The sequence below is a fragment of the Dermacentor silvarum genome, chromosome 6 (assembly GCF_013339745.2).
Source record: "Dermacentor silvarum isolate Dsil-2018 chromosome 6, BIME_Dsil_1.4, whole genome shotgun sequence".
NCBI classification, from domain to species: Eukaryota; Metazoa; Arthropoda; class Arachnida; order Ixodida; family Ixodidae; genus Dermacentor; species Dermacentor silvarum.
In genome coordinates this window covers 155,704,587-155,718,073 of record NC_051159.1, presented here as the reverse complement: position 1 = coordinate 155,718,073, position 13,487 = coordinate 155,704,587, and the positions used below count along the sequence as shown (strand labels likewise).

General features: G+C 45.3%; 1 protein-coding gene across 28 annotated transcripts in view; it reads left to right on the top strand.

The window, feature by feature from the left end:
• The window catches only part of LOC119456284 (neurogenic locus notch homolog protein 1-like), a 183,577-nt gene that overhangs the window by 34,579 nt on the left and 135,511 nt on the right, over positions 1 to 13,487 (top strand). For 9 of the 28 annotated variants that reach the window (XM_049669672.1, XM_049669671.1, XM_049669670.1 and 6 more), the window contains exon 1: positions 12,704 to 12,879. The exons of 1 other annotated variant lie outside the window; for it this stretch is intronic. In XM_049669672.1, the coding sequence (XP_049525629.1) occupies positions 12,741 to 12,879 (139 nt within the window). In that variant the 5' untranslated portion in view covers positions 12,704 to 12,740. Of the gene's footprint in view, positions 1 to 12,701; positions 12,880 to 13,487 lie in introns of those variants that run through there. 18 more of the 28 variants (XM_049669679.1, XM_049669686.1, XM_049669677.1 and 15 more) reach the window with 5 other exon arrangements.

Below are 13,487 nucleotides of genomic sequence, written 5' to 3'. Positions count from 1 at the left end.
CACCGGCTACAATTCGTAAATTGCACCATGTGTGCAACCCAGCTCAATGATAAGAATTATGCTATACCTGCCAAAGGCGATTTTTAAAAATTCCGTAAAACTTAATTTTGAACACCCGGTATAATGAAGCAAGAGACAGCATAAAGAAATTAATTGTCTTGTTTAATTGAAATACAGAAACAACACAATAAAGAGAATTGAGAGTTGACGAGGCAATGGGCAGCTGGCTGGCTCCTACGCTCATTTGCCGTTGCCTGCTCCAACGCTCACGCGCTACGTGACGCCGGCAGTTTAAAGGGTGTTCCGCATCCTCCCCCGAGATGGTGAGCGGCGCTGGCTAACACTGCCAGGGATAATCTTGTACACGTACAAAAATATTTGCTGGCCCACTTGCATGTTTTGTTTCTCTTTTCGAATTATTTTAGCACTCGCAGCGCTTCAAGGGTCAGATTCTACAGTGCTGGCATGTGTCCCACATTTTCAATAACCAGAGTGCCAAGCCCATTCACAGGTAAAATGGAGTAGTCGGAACTATGCTCGACAAGTGGACTTCTCTTCTTGAATGCGACATATGCTCTCCTCGGCAGCGTATATATAGGTAGGGTTCTTCTAAAGGAGAGAGAAGGTAAGGCGGGTGGGTGAGGTAACGAGAGAAAATGTGTTAGCGGCGAGGGTGTAGAATTGAAAAGAAAGTTAATGCGCTACTAATAGTCGGTGGAGGAATTTGAGGAAGCGCCGTGTGTTAGCCGGTTGACGTGTCATTGTAGGTTCCTCTTTCCATGGAAGGGACCTGGACGACGGGGAAGGGGAGGGGGCGGTATCTGCTCCGCTGGAGGTCAGTGAACCATCGTGTCTGAGAGAGGTAATAAAAGTACCGGCAGAAAACTGGTGCTCGTGGAACAAAAAAAAAAAAGACAGGAGGGGGGGGGGCAAATATATACATTAAAGAACGAAAGGAATGAGTGAAAGCATAGGGAGGTAGGAATATTATTGACAATCGAATGACGACAAAAAAAAACAACTCAATGCAAAATAACTAAGTGCTGTGGCCTATGCTTTGAAGTTTAGCATATCGAATAGACACTAAAGCTCCCTTTGCAACGTTTATGCCTATTGGTTGCAATGTCTTGAACTTATGGATGAGGTACAATTCTCTATATTTTCTGTCTCGCGCAGAATGGAACTTTGACTGTAGTATGTAAAGTTTAAGTTGATCAAAGCTATGACCTGGTTGGTATGCTCGGCGACGGCTTTGGGAAGCTTTTTAGCTGTGTCCGCGCGATGTCCGTTTAGCCTGATGTTCATTGATTGTCCCGTTACGCATATTGCTTCTTACAGAAGGAACACTCAAGCATATAAATTACATCGGAGCTAGTGCAAGTAAAGCGAGTTTTCACTTCCTGTGTGTAGCTATTTGCGGTGCTTTTAATTTTAAGGTCACTTTGAAGGTGCCTGCAGGTATTGCACCTGGGGCGAGAACAGGCGTTTATTACGGGGCAATGATGTTGGCTGACTTTTGCATACAATAACATGTGTTTAAAGTTTCTGTTGCGGCGATAGATAACACTTGGTACATTTGGGAACGCTTTTCTCAGACGCTCGTTACTTGATAATATTGGGTGGTATTTTCGTAGGATGTTTTTTTTTATGTTTGGGAGGGCATTAGAATATTTTGTTATAAAGGCTGGTGGTCTATTAGATTCTGGTGCAGGTTGTTTTTTAGCTAATGCCAACTGCCTCTCTAAGAGAATCTTGACGCGACGTCAAAAGCCTGGTCGAGAGGAATTTGTGGATGGTTTCGTTTCGCTAGCGTTACCTTAAGGTCATTTAGGTGGTGGATATAATCGTTGTCTTCGCTACAGATTCTTCTTATTCGTTTCGTTCGTCCGACAAAAATTCCTCGCTTGCAGTGTCGCGGGTGATTACTGGTGAATACTGCTGGCTGTCCGTAGGCTTACGGTAAAGTGTTCTTTTCAGTTTTCCATTTTCTGTGTAAACCGTCGTGTCGAGAAAGTTGATCTGACTAGGAGAGTGGTGAGCGGTGAACTTAATACTGGAGTGAAAGCGGTTGAATTGGCTAATTAGGTCGGTTAACACGTTTGTGCCATGTTCCCATTCTATGAATATGTCGTCAATGACCCGCAGGTAGGTGTGGGGTATTAAAGGGTATGATTTTATCAGGTTTGCTTTAAGTTGTCCCATGAAAATGTTGGCCTTCGTGACAGCGAATAACGTTCCCATGCTTGTGCCGAAAATTTGTAGGTAGTGAATAGAATCGAATTCGAAATAGTTGAGCATGAGAACTAACTGGAGAAGTGACAGTAAACTTCAGGCGCTTGCGCTTGAGGATTGGCTGTGAGTGACTTCGACACGGCTTCAATTTCTTCACTCATAGGTATGTTAGTGTATAGTGCTGAAACATCTAAAGCTACTAGAATAGCGCGATCGGAGAGGATTTGGTTAGCGTTAATCGAGTCGAAAATTCGAAGGAAGTGGTGCGTATCTTGAACAAAGGATGGTAGGGTGGTTGGGATGTCTGACAGATGGTGATTTAAGAATTTAGATAGTGAGTCGGTAGGTGTGTTGTTATTTGGCACTATAGGCCTGCCTGGGATTTCTGCTGTAAATATTTCTGCTACGGGAGCCTTAAGTAGTTCAGGAAAAAGGTAAAAGCGGCCGGCTTCTTTGTTATTGGGCCTCATGAAGCGATATTCAGACTGGGTGATTAGTTCCTGGTACAGCAGCTGCGATATTGTACTTTGGACAAGGTTGATGTAAACCAAAGTTGGGTTAGAGGTTAGATTCTTGACAAAGTTATTCCTCGGAATTTTGAGAATGACAGCCCACAAACAAATGTCATGAAACAAAACACCGACAACGCATGCCTTTTATGTTAAATAGTCTCAGTCTGAAATAGTAAACGTGCGAAACGATAACAGAAAGCTGAAAATGACGCAATTTTTTTTTTTTTTACGTGGCTGTGCACAATCTTCGGTATCGTCCAATGCAAGACGCCGCGTTTCTACCAGAAAGCTCGCCTTCGTGCATAGCGTTCACTGCCAGCGTTTCCCGGTAAACATTACGGTTACATAAGCTGCGGTTGCCGGAAAGCGTGAGAAGCAGTCTGGGATCATTCAATGTTATCGCGTTCCACTCCTAAAGGTGAAGCTTGAGCGCTCTCCAAATTTTGAGACAGGAAGATTTTAGTGATACCGCGCCTTGATGAACTATATAAGGAAACAGCAGGTCATAACTAGTTAAAGCCACCAGAATTCAGCGCAGAATTTTTTTTTTTTTTTCAAAATGACAGTGTCCCTGTCAGTGTGCACGTTGTGGTTGTATAACTACACAATAGATGCCTTGGTGTTGGTACAATGTTGGTGCAGACTAAATTCTGGGGTTTCACGTGCCAGAACAACGATCTCATTATGAGACCGTGCTTTTGGCACGTAAAACCCCAAAATTTGACTCCAAAGTGAGGACTCCGTTTAGTAGGGACTCCTGATTAATTTTGACCCCCATGGGGTTCTTTAACGAGTGCTCTGCAGTTGGAACACGATACTCGAAGCGCGTGGCTTCCTCAACTTATTGCGCCACCGGTGGGCGTTGGGGACACGAAGCTGATGCATTTTTGTATTACTTGAAAGCAAAAGCCATTTTCATGCATTGTGATTGCATTCGGCCACTCAGCGACCACCCAGCACTCACCGTTTGTGCGAAAGTCACCAGCGGCCATTCACTCTGTGTATAGCATTTCAATCGCCAAGCGCTACACCCACTGTACCGTACACGAGCACTATCCCATTTCGCATTCATTGAAAGGTAACCGCCGCGGCAGGAAATCGAACCTGCGACCTACGTCACCATGGCGGCCGGTAAAAGCAATTGAGTGTCAGCGTCCGCGTATGCCACTTGTATTCCTATATGACCTTTCTCTTCGCGCTGCACAAACTCAGATTTCCAGCTTATTTGTTGTTTTGCTGGGTAACATCCCTCTCTATAATGCTGTCCCTCGTATTGAATTACGCCCCCCCCCAAAAAAAAATATCTGTGCTCCAACGCTTTGTCACTGGTGCTTTCTTGTATTCGGCGCATGTTCTCACAACTTCCCGGCAAAACGAACCCTGAGCGATAACAGAACCCCGGAAACTTACGGGAAACGACCAAAGAAAAGTGCGATTTTCCTATCAACTGGTGCAAACAAGAGCAACGAGAGCATGGAATGCATGGGTCATAAACGAAGCTTGCGCACTCCTTGATTTTAGATACGCCAGAGACAAGCCCTATCAGCACGCACGTCATCGGCTATCAAGGTGAAGCGTGCATAGCCAACGCGCGTTTCTCACGCACATGAGTGGCCACCCCTTACTTTACTTCTCCCGACCTGCCTGCCGCCCTCCACGCCCACAAAGCAAAGATGATAAAGCCAATGCGCATTGCACCGCGCTGGCTCAATGTCTATGGGGTTCCACTGCTGAGTGCTGCTGAGCATCAGGTCACGGGTTCGATTTCCGGTCGTGGCCTCACTGCAGCAGAATAGGCGAAAACCAGTTAACTTAAGGTACATTTTACTGGTTCCTACCGCGCTTTAACTTGTTTTTTTAGCGATGTGTAGCCCTCTCTAAATCGGACCCATAGAAAGCCCAGCCTAGACGAATGTGCTTGCTGCTCCTACAGCAATCGCAGTAGCCACATGACCGAGTTTACATGTGATCTTATCCGCGCTGCCAGGTTGAAGGTAGGAGAGCCTCCGGACTATCTGAGCTGAAGCGCGGCGCTCTGAACGAACTAGGCGAATGTGTTCCATACGCTCAATTCCGACCAGCCGAATGAAAACGCACCGCGAAAGCGCTTTAGGGGGCTCGAAAGCGACCAGTCGAATCTACCATTAGATTTCCGTGCATGTCAAAGGGCCCAAGGCGAATTAAATTGGCTCATAGCTGTTGTGTTGGCTCGTAGCTGTATCACTCATAGCTGTCGTGGTGCTTTGAGACGTAAAACACAAGTAATCAATCAAGTCAATTGGAGAGAGCAATGACCGTAGGTCGATCACACGTATCCGGAACAACACGCTTCAACTTGTGCCAAATCTAGGCTATATGTACTTTGATCATACGCGCATCAAGCAACATCGTAAAAGCTACAACGACATTCAGCGCCGTATACTTTCGCGACCAGGAAATGGCGGGTCACATATTTAAATAACAAGATCACATTAATGGAGCCGATTGATTTAGGGAACAGACAGCGCAAAGTCTGCGACACACGGACTTTCTTGAAGCATACATAACCACCTAGCCCACATCGGCACTTTATACTATACTATAAGCAAGCCAATAATGCGCTCCTCACGTCGGCACTTTCAAGCATGTTTCTTCCCAGCGTCCCTTTTTGAGTCTGTGTTTTATATATCTCATATATAGTAAAATCATCATTCTTAATATTCACACTCACAGCACTGGTTCAGCACCAATGACATTTTGCTGCTGAATATATGGCAGGTCGCGATTTTCCCGCCTGGCCACCGGCACCGCCTACCAACAAGCCAGAGTGTAGATGCGAGTTCGGAATAAAATTTCAGGCCACGTTGAATAGCCCCAGGTGGTTGAATAACGCCAGCCCGTGCACTGGAATATGGGACTCCTTTAATCATAATCATTGTGAAAGAATCAAATCAATTTGCTGCTGTATATGCAAGGTAGCTCATGATTTCCACGCGGCGCAACGGTGGCTCATTGTCTATGGGGTTGTTCTATACTAATCATGAGGTCGCGGGTCCGATTGCGAGAGCGCTTGTGTACCGTGCTTCGAGTGCACGGTACAGAGCCCCAGGTGGTCGAAATTAAGCCGGAGTCCTCTACGGCGTCTCTTCCGTTGTGCCATTGGCTGTGTGCCTTTCGAGTCGTTAAACGCCACAATTTATTTATTTATTTATTTATTTATTTATTTATTTATTTATTTATTTATTTATTTATTTATTTATTTATTTATTTATTTATTTAAACTTCCACTTACGGCCACCACGGCCGCGTTACAACACGCCAGGTCGCAGAAGTGAATGTACACTCACCTTTCAGTGCAATGCGAAAAAGCCACAGTTTTGCCCAAAAGGCAAAGCATCGCTTGCGATGGCAAATTAGCAGACAGCTATATGAAGTAAGGGTAGTAGCTTTACCTGCTGCATAAACTTGTAAACATTCGCTTACTTACTAAATTAACAAGCATGCTGTCACGCGCACACAGGCAAGCATGAACACATCTCACTCGATGAGCACGAAATCTCGCGGTCAAAATGCTGGAGTGACGAAGTGTGGCAGCAGCAGCAAGTGAATTGACCTTCGTGCTGCCTCTCGCTTGAACACGAACTAAGCGGCGAAAACACAGCGCACGCGAAGTTATCAGCACTCGGCGCACCTTGTCCCCGTCGCAGATCACTTTAAAAAAATGGCTGTGGTTTAGCTTCGGTTAACCCTGGTTGATAGCGAAAGCTTCACTGCCCTGGCTAGGCCCGTTGTTGAGCTATGGCCGAGGTGTGGTGTCGCCCAACTCTACTCGGGAAACGGCGGCAATGTATCTTTTCAGGGCTCCGTAAAGGCCTAAATATAGTCCGACGTAGCGTGAACGCGCGCACACGTTATGTCACGTTGGCGAGAACAACAGCGGCTATAGTTCGACCGATGGTTCGACGTACTGGCTCCACCAGCGTAACCGGAAGCGCGGCCAATGCGCTCTGACGCGCCCAGCGTCTGATGACGCTCGCCCGCGTGCCGATGGACTTAATGACGCACCTTAATGCTCTCTTGCGGTTTGACCTCTAGCTCTCAAGGTGAAAACTGTTGAGTCGCCGACGGCTGCCCGAGGTAGCGTAATGAAGTTCAAAAAGGGCCCGCGTGGCTGCGCCATACGCAGCAGTCGCTGGAATGGAACGCCGCCCCTCCCCCCTCCCCCGGTACCTTGCGGGCGACGTAACACGGCGCGCTACCTCCCAGCTTTTCTCCCTTGCGCAGCCATCGTCGGCTAACCCTCGCACGCTTTCACTCCAACATTCAGCATACGGCGCGCAGCAACGGTGTTATCGCCCTTGGCCTTTATACGGAACATCACGGCGACGGTAAGTGTGCGCCTGGAGTGTCCATATAATTGCTATCGCAATAATAACCCCAGACTGTTGCAGAATGTCGACAGCAACTATGGATTCAAGGGCGCCTTCACTTATTAACAATCTCTAAAATTCTTTTTTTGTCTCTCGGTGCCGCCCGTCATAACAGATAAACACGGCGTTTACGCCAGAGCACAGAAGAGGTAACGTGCCTGTTATCTTGTACGGAGCACAAAAACCTCAGTTACTTATCACACTGGAGACGCTTTTTGGTTGCATGTGTGGCAAATCTGCTAGCTGATAGAATTGTCTACTGTTATCGGTGATGCCTGATGCACTTCTGTGAACTAGTTGTTCGCTATCTTTAGACACCACTTGAGGATGTCAGGCCGGAGGTCAACGCAAAATAAGCTTTGGAACCGTTGATAACGGCCACATTTACAAGTGTGGCCTAAAATTCAGCATTGTTTCCTTCATACGGGGTATACCGCTCATGACTGAATATTTCTAAAATATCAGTACTATTTAACTCAGTAGCTGAATCCTAATTAAAGACAATCGACAAAGCAAGTGATGTTCCACAGCATGGGACCTGCTGTTTGCTGACTAGTGTAAGCTACTTGAGGTGGTACAGAATCGAACAGTCAATCACTAGTAGGGTTTCCAGTACTAATTCTCAAAAGAGGTGCTTCCCATTGACGTTGGAAAGTGGCTGCTGGTCCCAACTATAAATGTCCAGCGAATTTATGTACACTCATGTTGTTCAAGCAAACGTACACGTTCCCTCCCTTTTAGAGAAAATTCCTTAAATGTTACAGCCCCAATATTCGTCCATGTTTGTGCAATCAATGTGTTCATACCTTCACTCTTTCTAATAAAATCAAAGAGATTAGTAGGGTACGAGTATGTTTGGCTATACGTTAGCGACTGCAATCTTCATCACAATTCTTGAAGAAAAGCTACTGACATAAGAGTCGCGGTCTATGCACTCCCTGCTCGTGATAAAAAAAATTAAATAGCAATTATTCTGTAATTAAAACATATTTCCCTTTTTATAAACTTCAGGATGGCATTGCTACTTTTTGAACTCGCGGAGAAAGAACACCTGTCTCAAAAATTAAGGCACGTATATAGGCAAGTGTCTTCGCAAGATCAGCAATCAATATTATGTAATTTGTATTATTGCTGTCGAGACCTGCGTTCTATACAGACTTTGTGTATAGGATATTACGTACTTCTTCGGGTGTTGTGGGGAAATAAAACAACTTGTAGAAATAAGAAAGTCTACCTGCATAAGGTAGCAGACGGAGCAGGCAAGCCTCTGAACGCATTCGCAGTGTCCACAGCGGCAGAGGTAATTCAAACTTTCAAAGTGATGTTTTCTATATTTGAGCCTTTAAAAGACTTGATTAGGGCCTTTAATTTGTATGAGAAGCATAACCGATAATTTTGATCTCGAAGTAGTTCCTTTTCGCTCTTTTTAACAATGTATTCGGAGTGCTACAGTACGCTTTGCAGCTATAGTAGAGGTGCCATGAAGTGGTTGTTTTTTTAATCTTTTCATTTTTAAGGTTTCATGTTTAAGCCTGTAATTAATCATTTTCCTAACCAAGGACTCCTAGGGGAAGAATAGCTTTCACGGAACTTTACGAACGTTAAGAACGACGTTACGCAATTGCTTATGATTCAGACAAAAGGACTCTGAGCTGACTAAGCATCATTCAATGAAGTAATGCGGCAGTTGCAGGCGCTTCATATCAATTTGACTAGTTTACCACGGTCAAACGTGTTCTCAATAAAACGCCTGCCCTTCATGCAAGGACTGTTTAGAAAGAAAATTGCTGTTGAAAAGCCGCCTGTCATATAGGTGAAGAATAAATACTCAACTTGCTTAAGACAAGCGACCATTCCCCCAACAGCATGTTCTTTGAGCTTCAGGGCAATGCTCCACAACTTCATCCACGCATCCGTTGTTCTACAAAGGCACTACTGTTAAGCTTACAGTTCGAACCTCAGCTTCATGGTACATATCAACTAGTTTCACCTGCGTAACTTTGTACATGAACGACCAAAGAGGGAAATAACACCGCTCACTAGCAAACTAAGTTATTGAGGCAACAGAGGAATTCGCACCTGTGCAACCAACACACAAAGGGACGACAAAACGCACGAAGACAAAAAATCAAACACAAACTGAATTTCAATGAGCTACCAGCTGCACGAGTATTCGCAAGTCGGGTGTGAACACCTCTCAGTAGCTCACCGTCAACAGACACAGAAACCTGGAAAGACTGAGTCAAGTTCCCCGTATTTACTGCATGATTCTCCTTGCCAAGGATTCTTGGGCTTCAGTGACTTTGCAGCAACGCCCGTTTAACGCTCGGTGCCATTCGGCCTTGTCAGGTCAGTCACTATCATTAACCTGGTACTTCAGCCACATTCTGCGACGCGGACGAGCTCTCTGGACGTCCAGTTACTGTAATAAAAGCTATTTTGCGGCCGTGGCCATTAGCGGAATCCCGTCGCTATGACTGCCATTCTCGATGTGGCAACCATTTAAATGCCTCGTGGCGTCAACCCATTGTCTGCCATAGTGTTTCCTCGTGCGTGCCCCGTTATCACACACCGAAAAGCTGGCTCGCTTCCAAGAAATACCGAGAAGTCGCGATTGCACAAGCGCCGCTGTGTCGGTATCTCTCGCTAACGCAGCTTGTTTTCTTGATCCTGACGAACTCAAAACATTACTACTTGAGTTAACAAGATCAGGTATAGGGTGAAGCATAAACCAGATATGGTGGATATTGTTGCTCGTTCCTCAACTGTGCTAAAGTTCTGTTCGCTACCCTGGGGCGAGACTGGCGGTATAAGATAGCGTGGTTATCGGCGTCGCCGCTGCTCAAAATGTCTCGTAGGCCGTGATCGGGCGGTCGGATACCGGCGAGAGGCGTCGCCCCGCGTCCGTTATCGCGACGTTCAGTTCGAGGGCTCTTTATGGAGGCCGCGCCCTTTGCACTAGCACTCCTTCATCTCGACCACTTACGCAGCCGCAGCTAAAAGCATCGCCTGTCAGCCTGGTGGAAATGCGGTACTGTTACAAACACGCATAACCTGAATTGGGTTCCTGAGAGTTGTGCCAGTTGCGAAATTTTACTCTTTCTTCCACTACATTACAGCTGTGAACACAGCTACCCACGTAAGTAAATCAGTTAGCTTTGAAGACCTTTCGTATTAAACTAAACCGTTCTTTCTTTTTTTTTCGCACACCATTGGAAGATGCCAAGTGGTTTAAACACGGTAAAAAATGGCCAAAATAAAACAGAGACACTAAAACTAAGCGCAGACATCCCACAGGATTCTAGACTTTAAGCACCGTCAACTTGTCTATTTTTGTGAATAGCACACCACTCTGTGCCACGTCAGCGCCTCTATTTTACTGGTGAAACATCGCAGATGACGGGAAGCGTGAAACAGGTAACACCGCGCATTGTGTTCTTTGTTTAAGCCATTCCGTCGTTAGTGCTGTTTTGCCATAATGAAAATAAACCAAGGAAGATCATTAAAAGAGCGCAAATAGGCACACTCGCAACCATGCACACGCCGCAAACACACTAGATCCGTCTCCTACACACAGCGCTCACTTCCATCTATTGAAAACTGTTTGAAAACTGTTTGAAAACAGTTTGAAAACTGATTGAAAACAGTTGAAAGTGAGCGCTGTGTGTGGGGAACGAATCTAGTGTGTCTGCAGCGTGTGCATGCTTGCGAGTGTGCCTTTATGCGCTCTTTTAATTATCTGAACTGTGCTACCAACTAGCCTTACAGCAAGTTCTTTTGTAAACCAACTAGCCTAGCTTGAAACCCTTGTCTAGATAGAAGTTATGACCACAAAAATATAATGTCCCTATTACTGACTTTTTAAAACCCTTCAATTTTTCCTGCAAATGCTGCAAGCCTAGCCACTCCAAACTGACTTTTAGAAAGTCCTTCCGCCTCAAAATACGAAAAGAAAATGTACTGTTTCAATGGGCGCCACGAAATAAACAACCAGTGCCGTATAACAGTGGAACTTCAATTCGTAAAACAAACGATACAGCCCCCGTTTCTTCAGCCTGCAAATAGTGATATTGATGTCCCAAAATAGGTAAATTGCGTTATGATAACAGAAATTAATGTAACTCTACCCTAGAAGAGGAAACGTGTTGTAATATAGGATGAAATGTAATGTCGTTGTGGTCATTGTCGCTGTGCATTTTCTCACATATTCTAACAAAGTATAGCATATTTCCAACTAAAGTTTTGTGTCCTGCAGCCTCCGTGTGTGCTCATAGTTTAACCATATTTAAATATACGACCCGGGCAATTCACGTTAGGTTGGTACGTTTCTTATGCGCATAGACAACCTGTAAACTTATTTTACTGTTGAATTTGGAAAGTATGGCATCTTCATCTCTGTTCAGGCGTTATGGGTGGGCTAGTTGGTTGGCGATTATCATTTTAGAGGCAGCCCACCTGTTCAGACAAACTTCATCGCTCGCGTTTGTGATTTAGTTGTGATCAATGCGTCAACAACTGCGCTGTCTTTAAAATGAGCTCACCTTTGTTAGCACACGGTTTACAGCGGTGTAGTTCGACGAATAGGTAGCGGAGTAGGCTTTGCTTGAAGAAACTTCCAAGCGGAGTCCCACATCTTCTCAAACATGTGTCTCATTTGCTTCGCACAGACAGAAGTTTGGTAAAGCTTACATGAAAAAATGCCGGAATATATGGTTTATGCCTCAGACTCTTTTTCTTAATTTTATTAGCTTGTTATTACGGGGCCCCTACACTGCGAATCTAAATATCCGCTCTACCCGCCGCGGTGGCTCAGTTAGCTAAGGCGTCGCGCTACTGAGCACGAGATGACGGGAGCGAATCCCGGCCGCGGCGGCCGCATTTCGATGAAGGCGAAATGCAAAAATTCCCGTGTGCATGCGTTGTAGTGCACGTTAAAGACCCCAGGTGGTCAAAATTAATCCGGAGCCCTCCACTACGGCGTGCCTCCTAATCATAACTGGTAATGGCACGTAAAACCCCAGAAAGAAGAAGTAAATCTTCACTCAACGGCAGCAGCTGCGGCTAAGGCATCGAATCTGCTGCACAAGAACAAAGAAGAGGAGCAGTTTCGTACTGACAAAGTAACAAACAGTCAGCATATTCATATAAAGTAGTCTACGCCCGTACTATCATTTCCCATTCGGCTGCCTAGCAGCGCACGCTTGGTACCAAAACGGTGAAATCCAAAAGAATGAAATACAAGGTACCTGAATATCGCAAAAACTACATTATACATGCTCATTATTAGCGCAATCTTGTATCTCGAACAGTTTCAAAAAAGAGGACAACTCTCGGGCAACACGTTGACTCCGACGGCTTCTTCAACTGCCCCAGAGAGGAGGGAAAAAACTGAATTTTATGCCAGAAGTTCCCGAATGTGACGCAGGTGCGAAGGTTGAGCCTAATCAGCGCTACGAAGAACTTCTCTCATGCTGGCAGCCGCAGATGCGTAACACACCGGCCCGATAAGGGACCCTCGCTGATATCCCGTGGGCATCGACTGCACGTTCGCACAACAGCCCGCAGTCGCTCTTCCGAAGTTCCGGCAATGGGGCCACGTTTCAGGCGTCTGCTCCTTTGTGCCTTGGTACTACTTGCTGTAGCGGAAAACTCATGTGCGGAACATTCTACTTCTGCGGAGAACAGAGCCACCAACACCACCATAATACCCTCACCAACCAACGAAGGTACGTTCCTCTGTACAGTCGCGTATCTTTCACGTGCTTGGAAAGAGTCACACAAATTTGAGCGTATGCATGAATAATGATTTACATCTAGTCTTGGCATAGACTACAGAGAACCTGGTTTAAAATATTTCAGAAGAAATACGGGGGACTGGCATTGAACGAAGCGTGGCATGCTCATTGCAGCAACCACGCCAGAAAGCCGCAGGGCTATGCGTAATCACAATAATAATGCTTTAAAAAATCTGTGAAGATGTTTAACCTTTCAGCATTAAACAGGCTCTCTGATGTCATGGTGGCATTCGCGTAATTTGAACAATACGCGAAGTAGGAGGCCGGAGACCTAGCTCCTACTTCTCCGCCTATATTTTTTTTAAACATAGCTCGTATAATATACTGTACTGCTTTCATTAAGTACTCCTCCTGATATTACTTTTAGATTTCATTTATCACTTGTAATACAAATCCATGCTCTTATATGAAAAAAACTGGTTCCATTTTTTTTTCTAACTGACAAGATATCTTGAAGGAGACTCTAAGATCTCCTATTATTATACGACAGTAGGGCAAGTAGTTCAAGAATATTATCTATGAAAAACTCATCTCACACT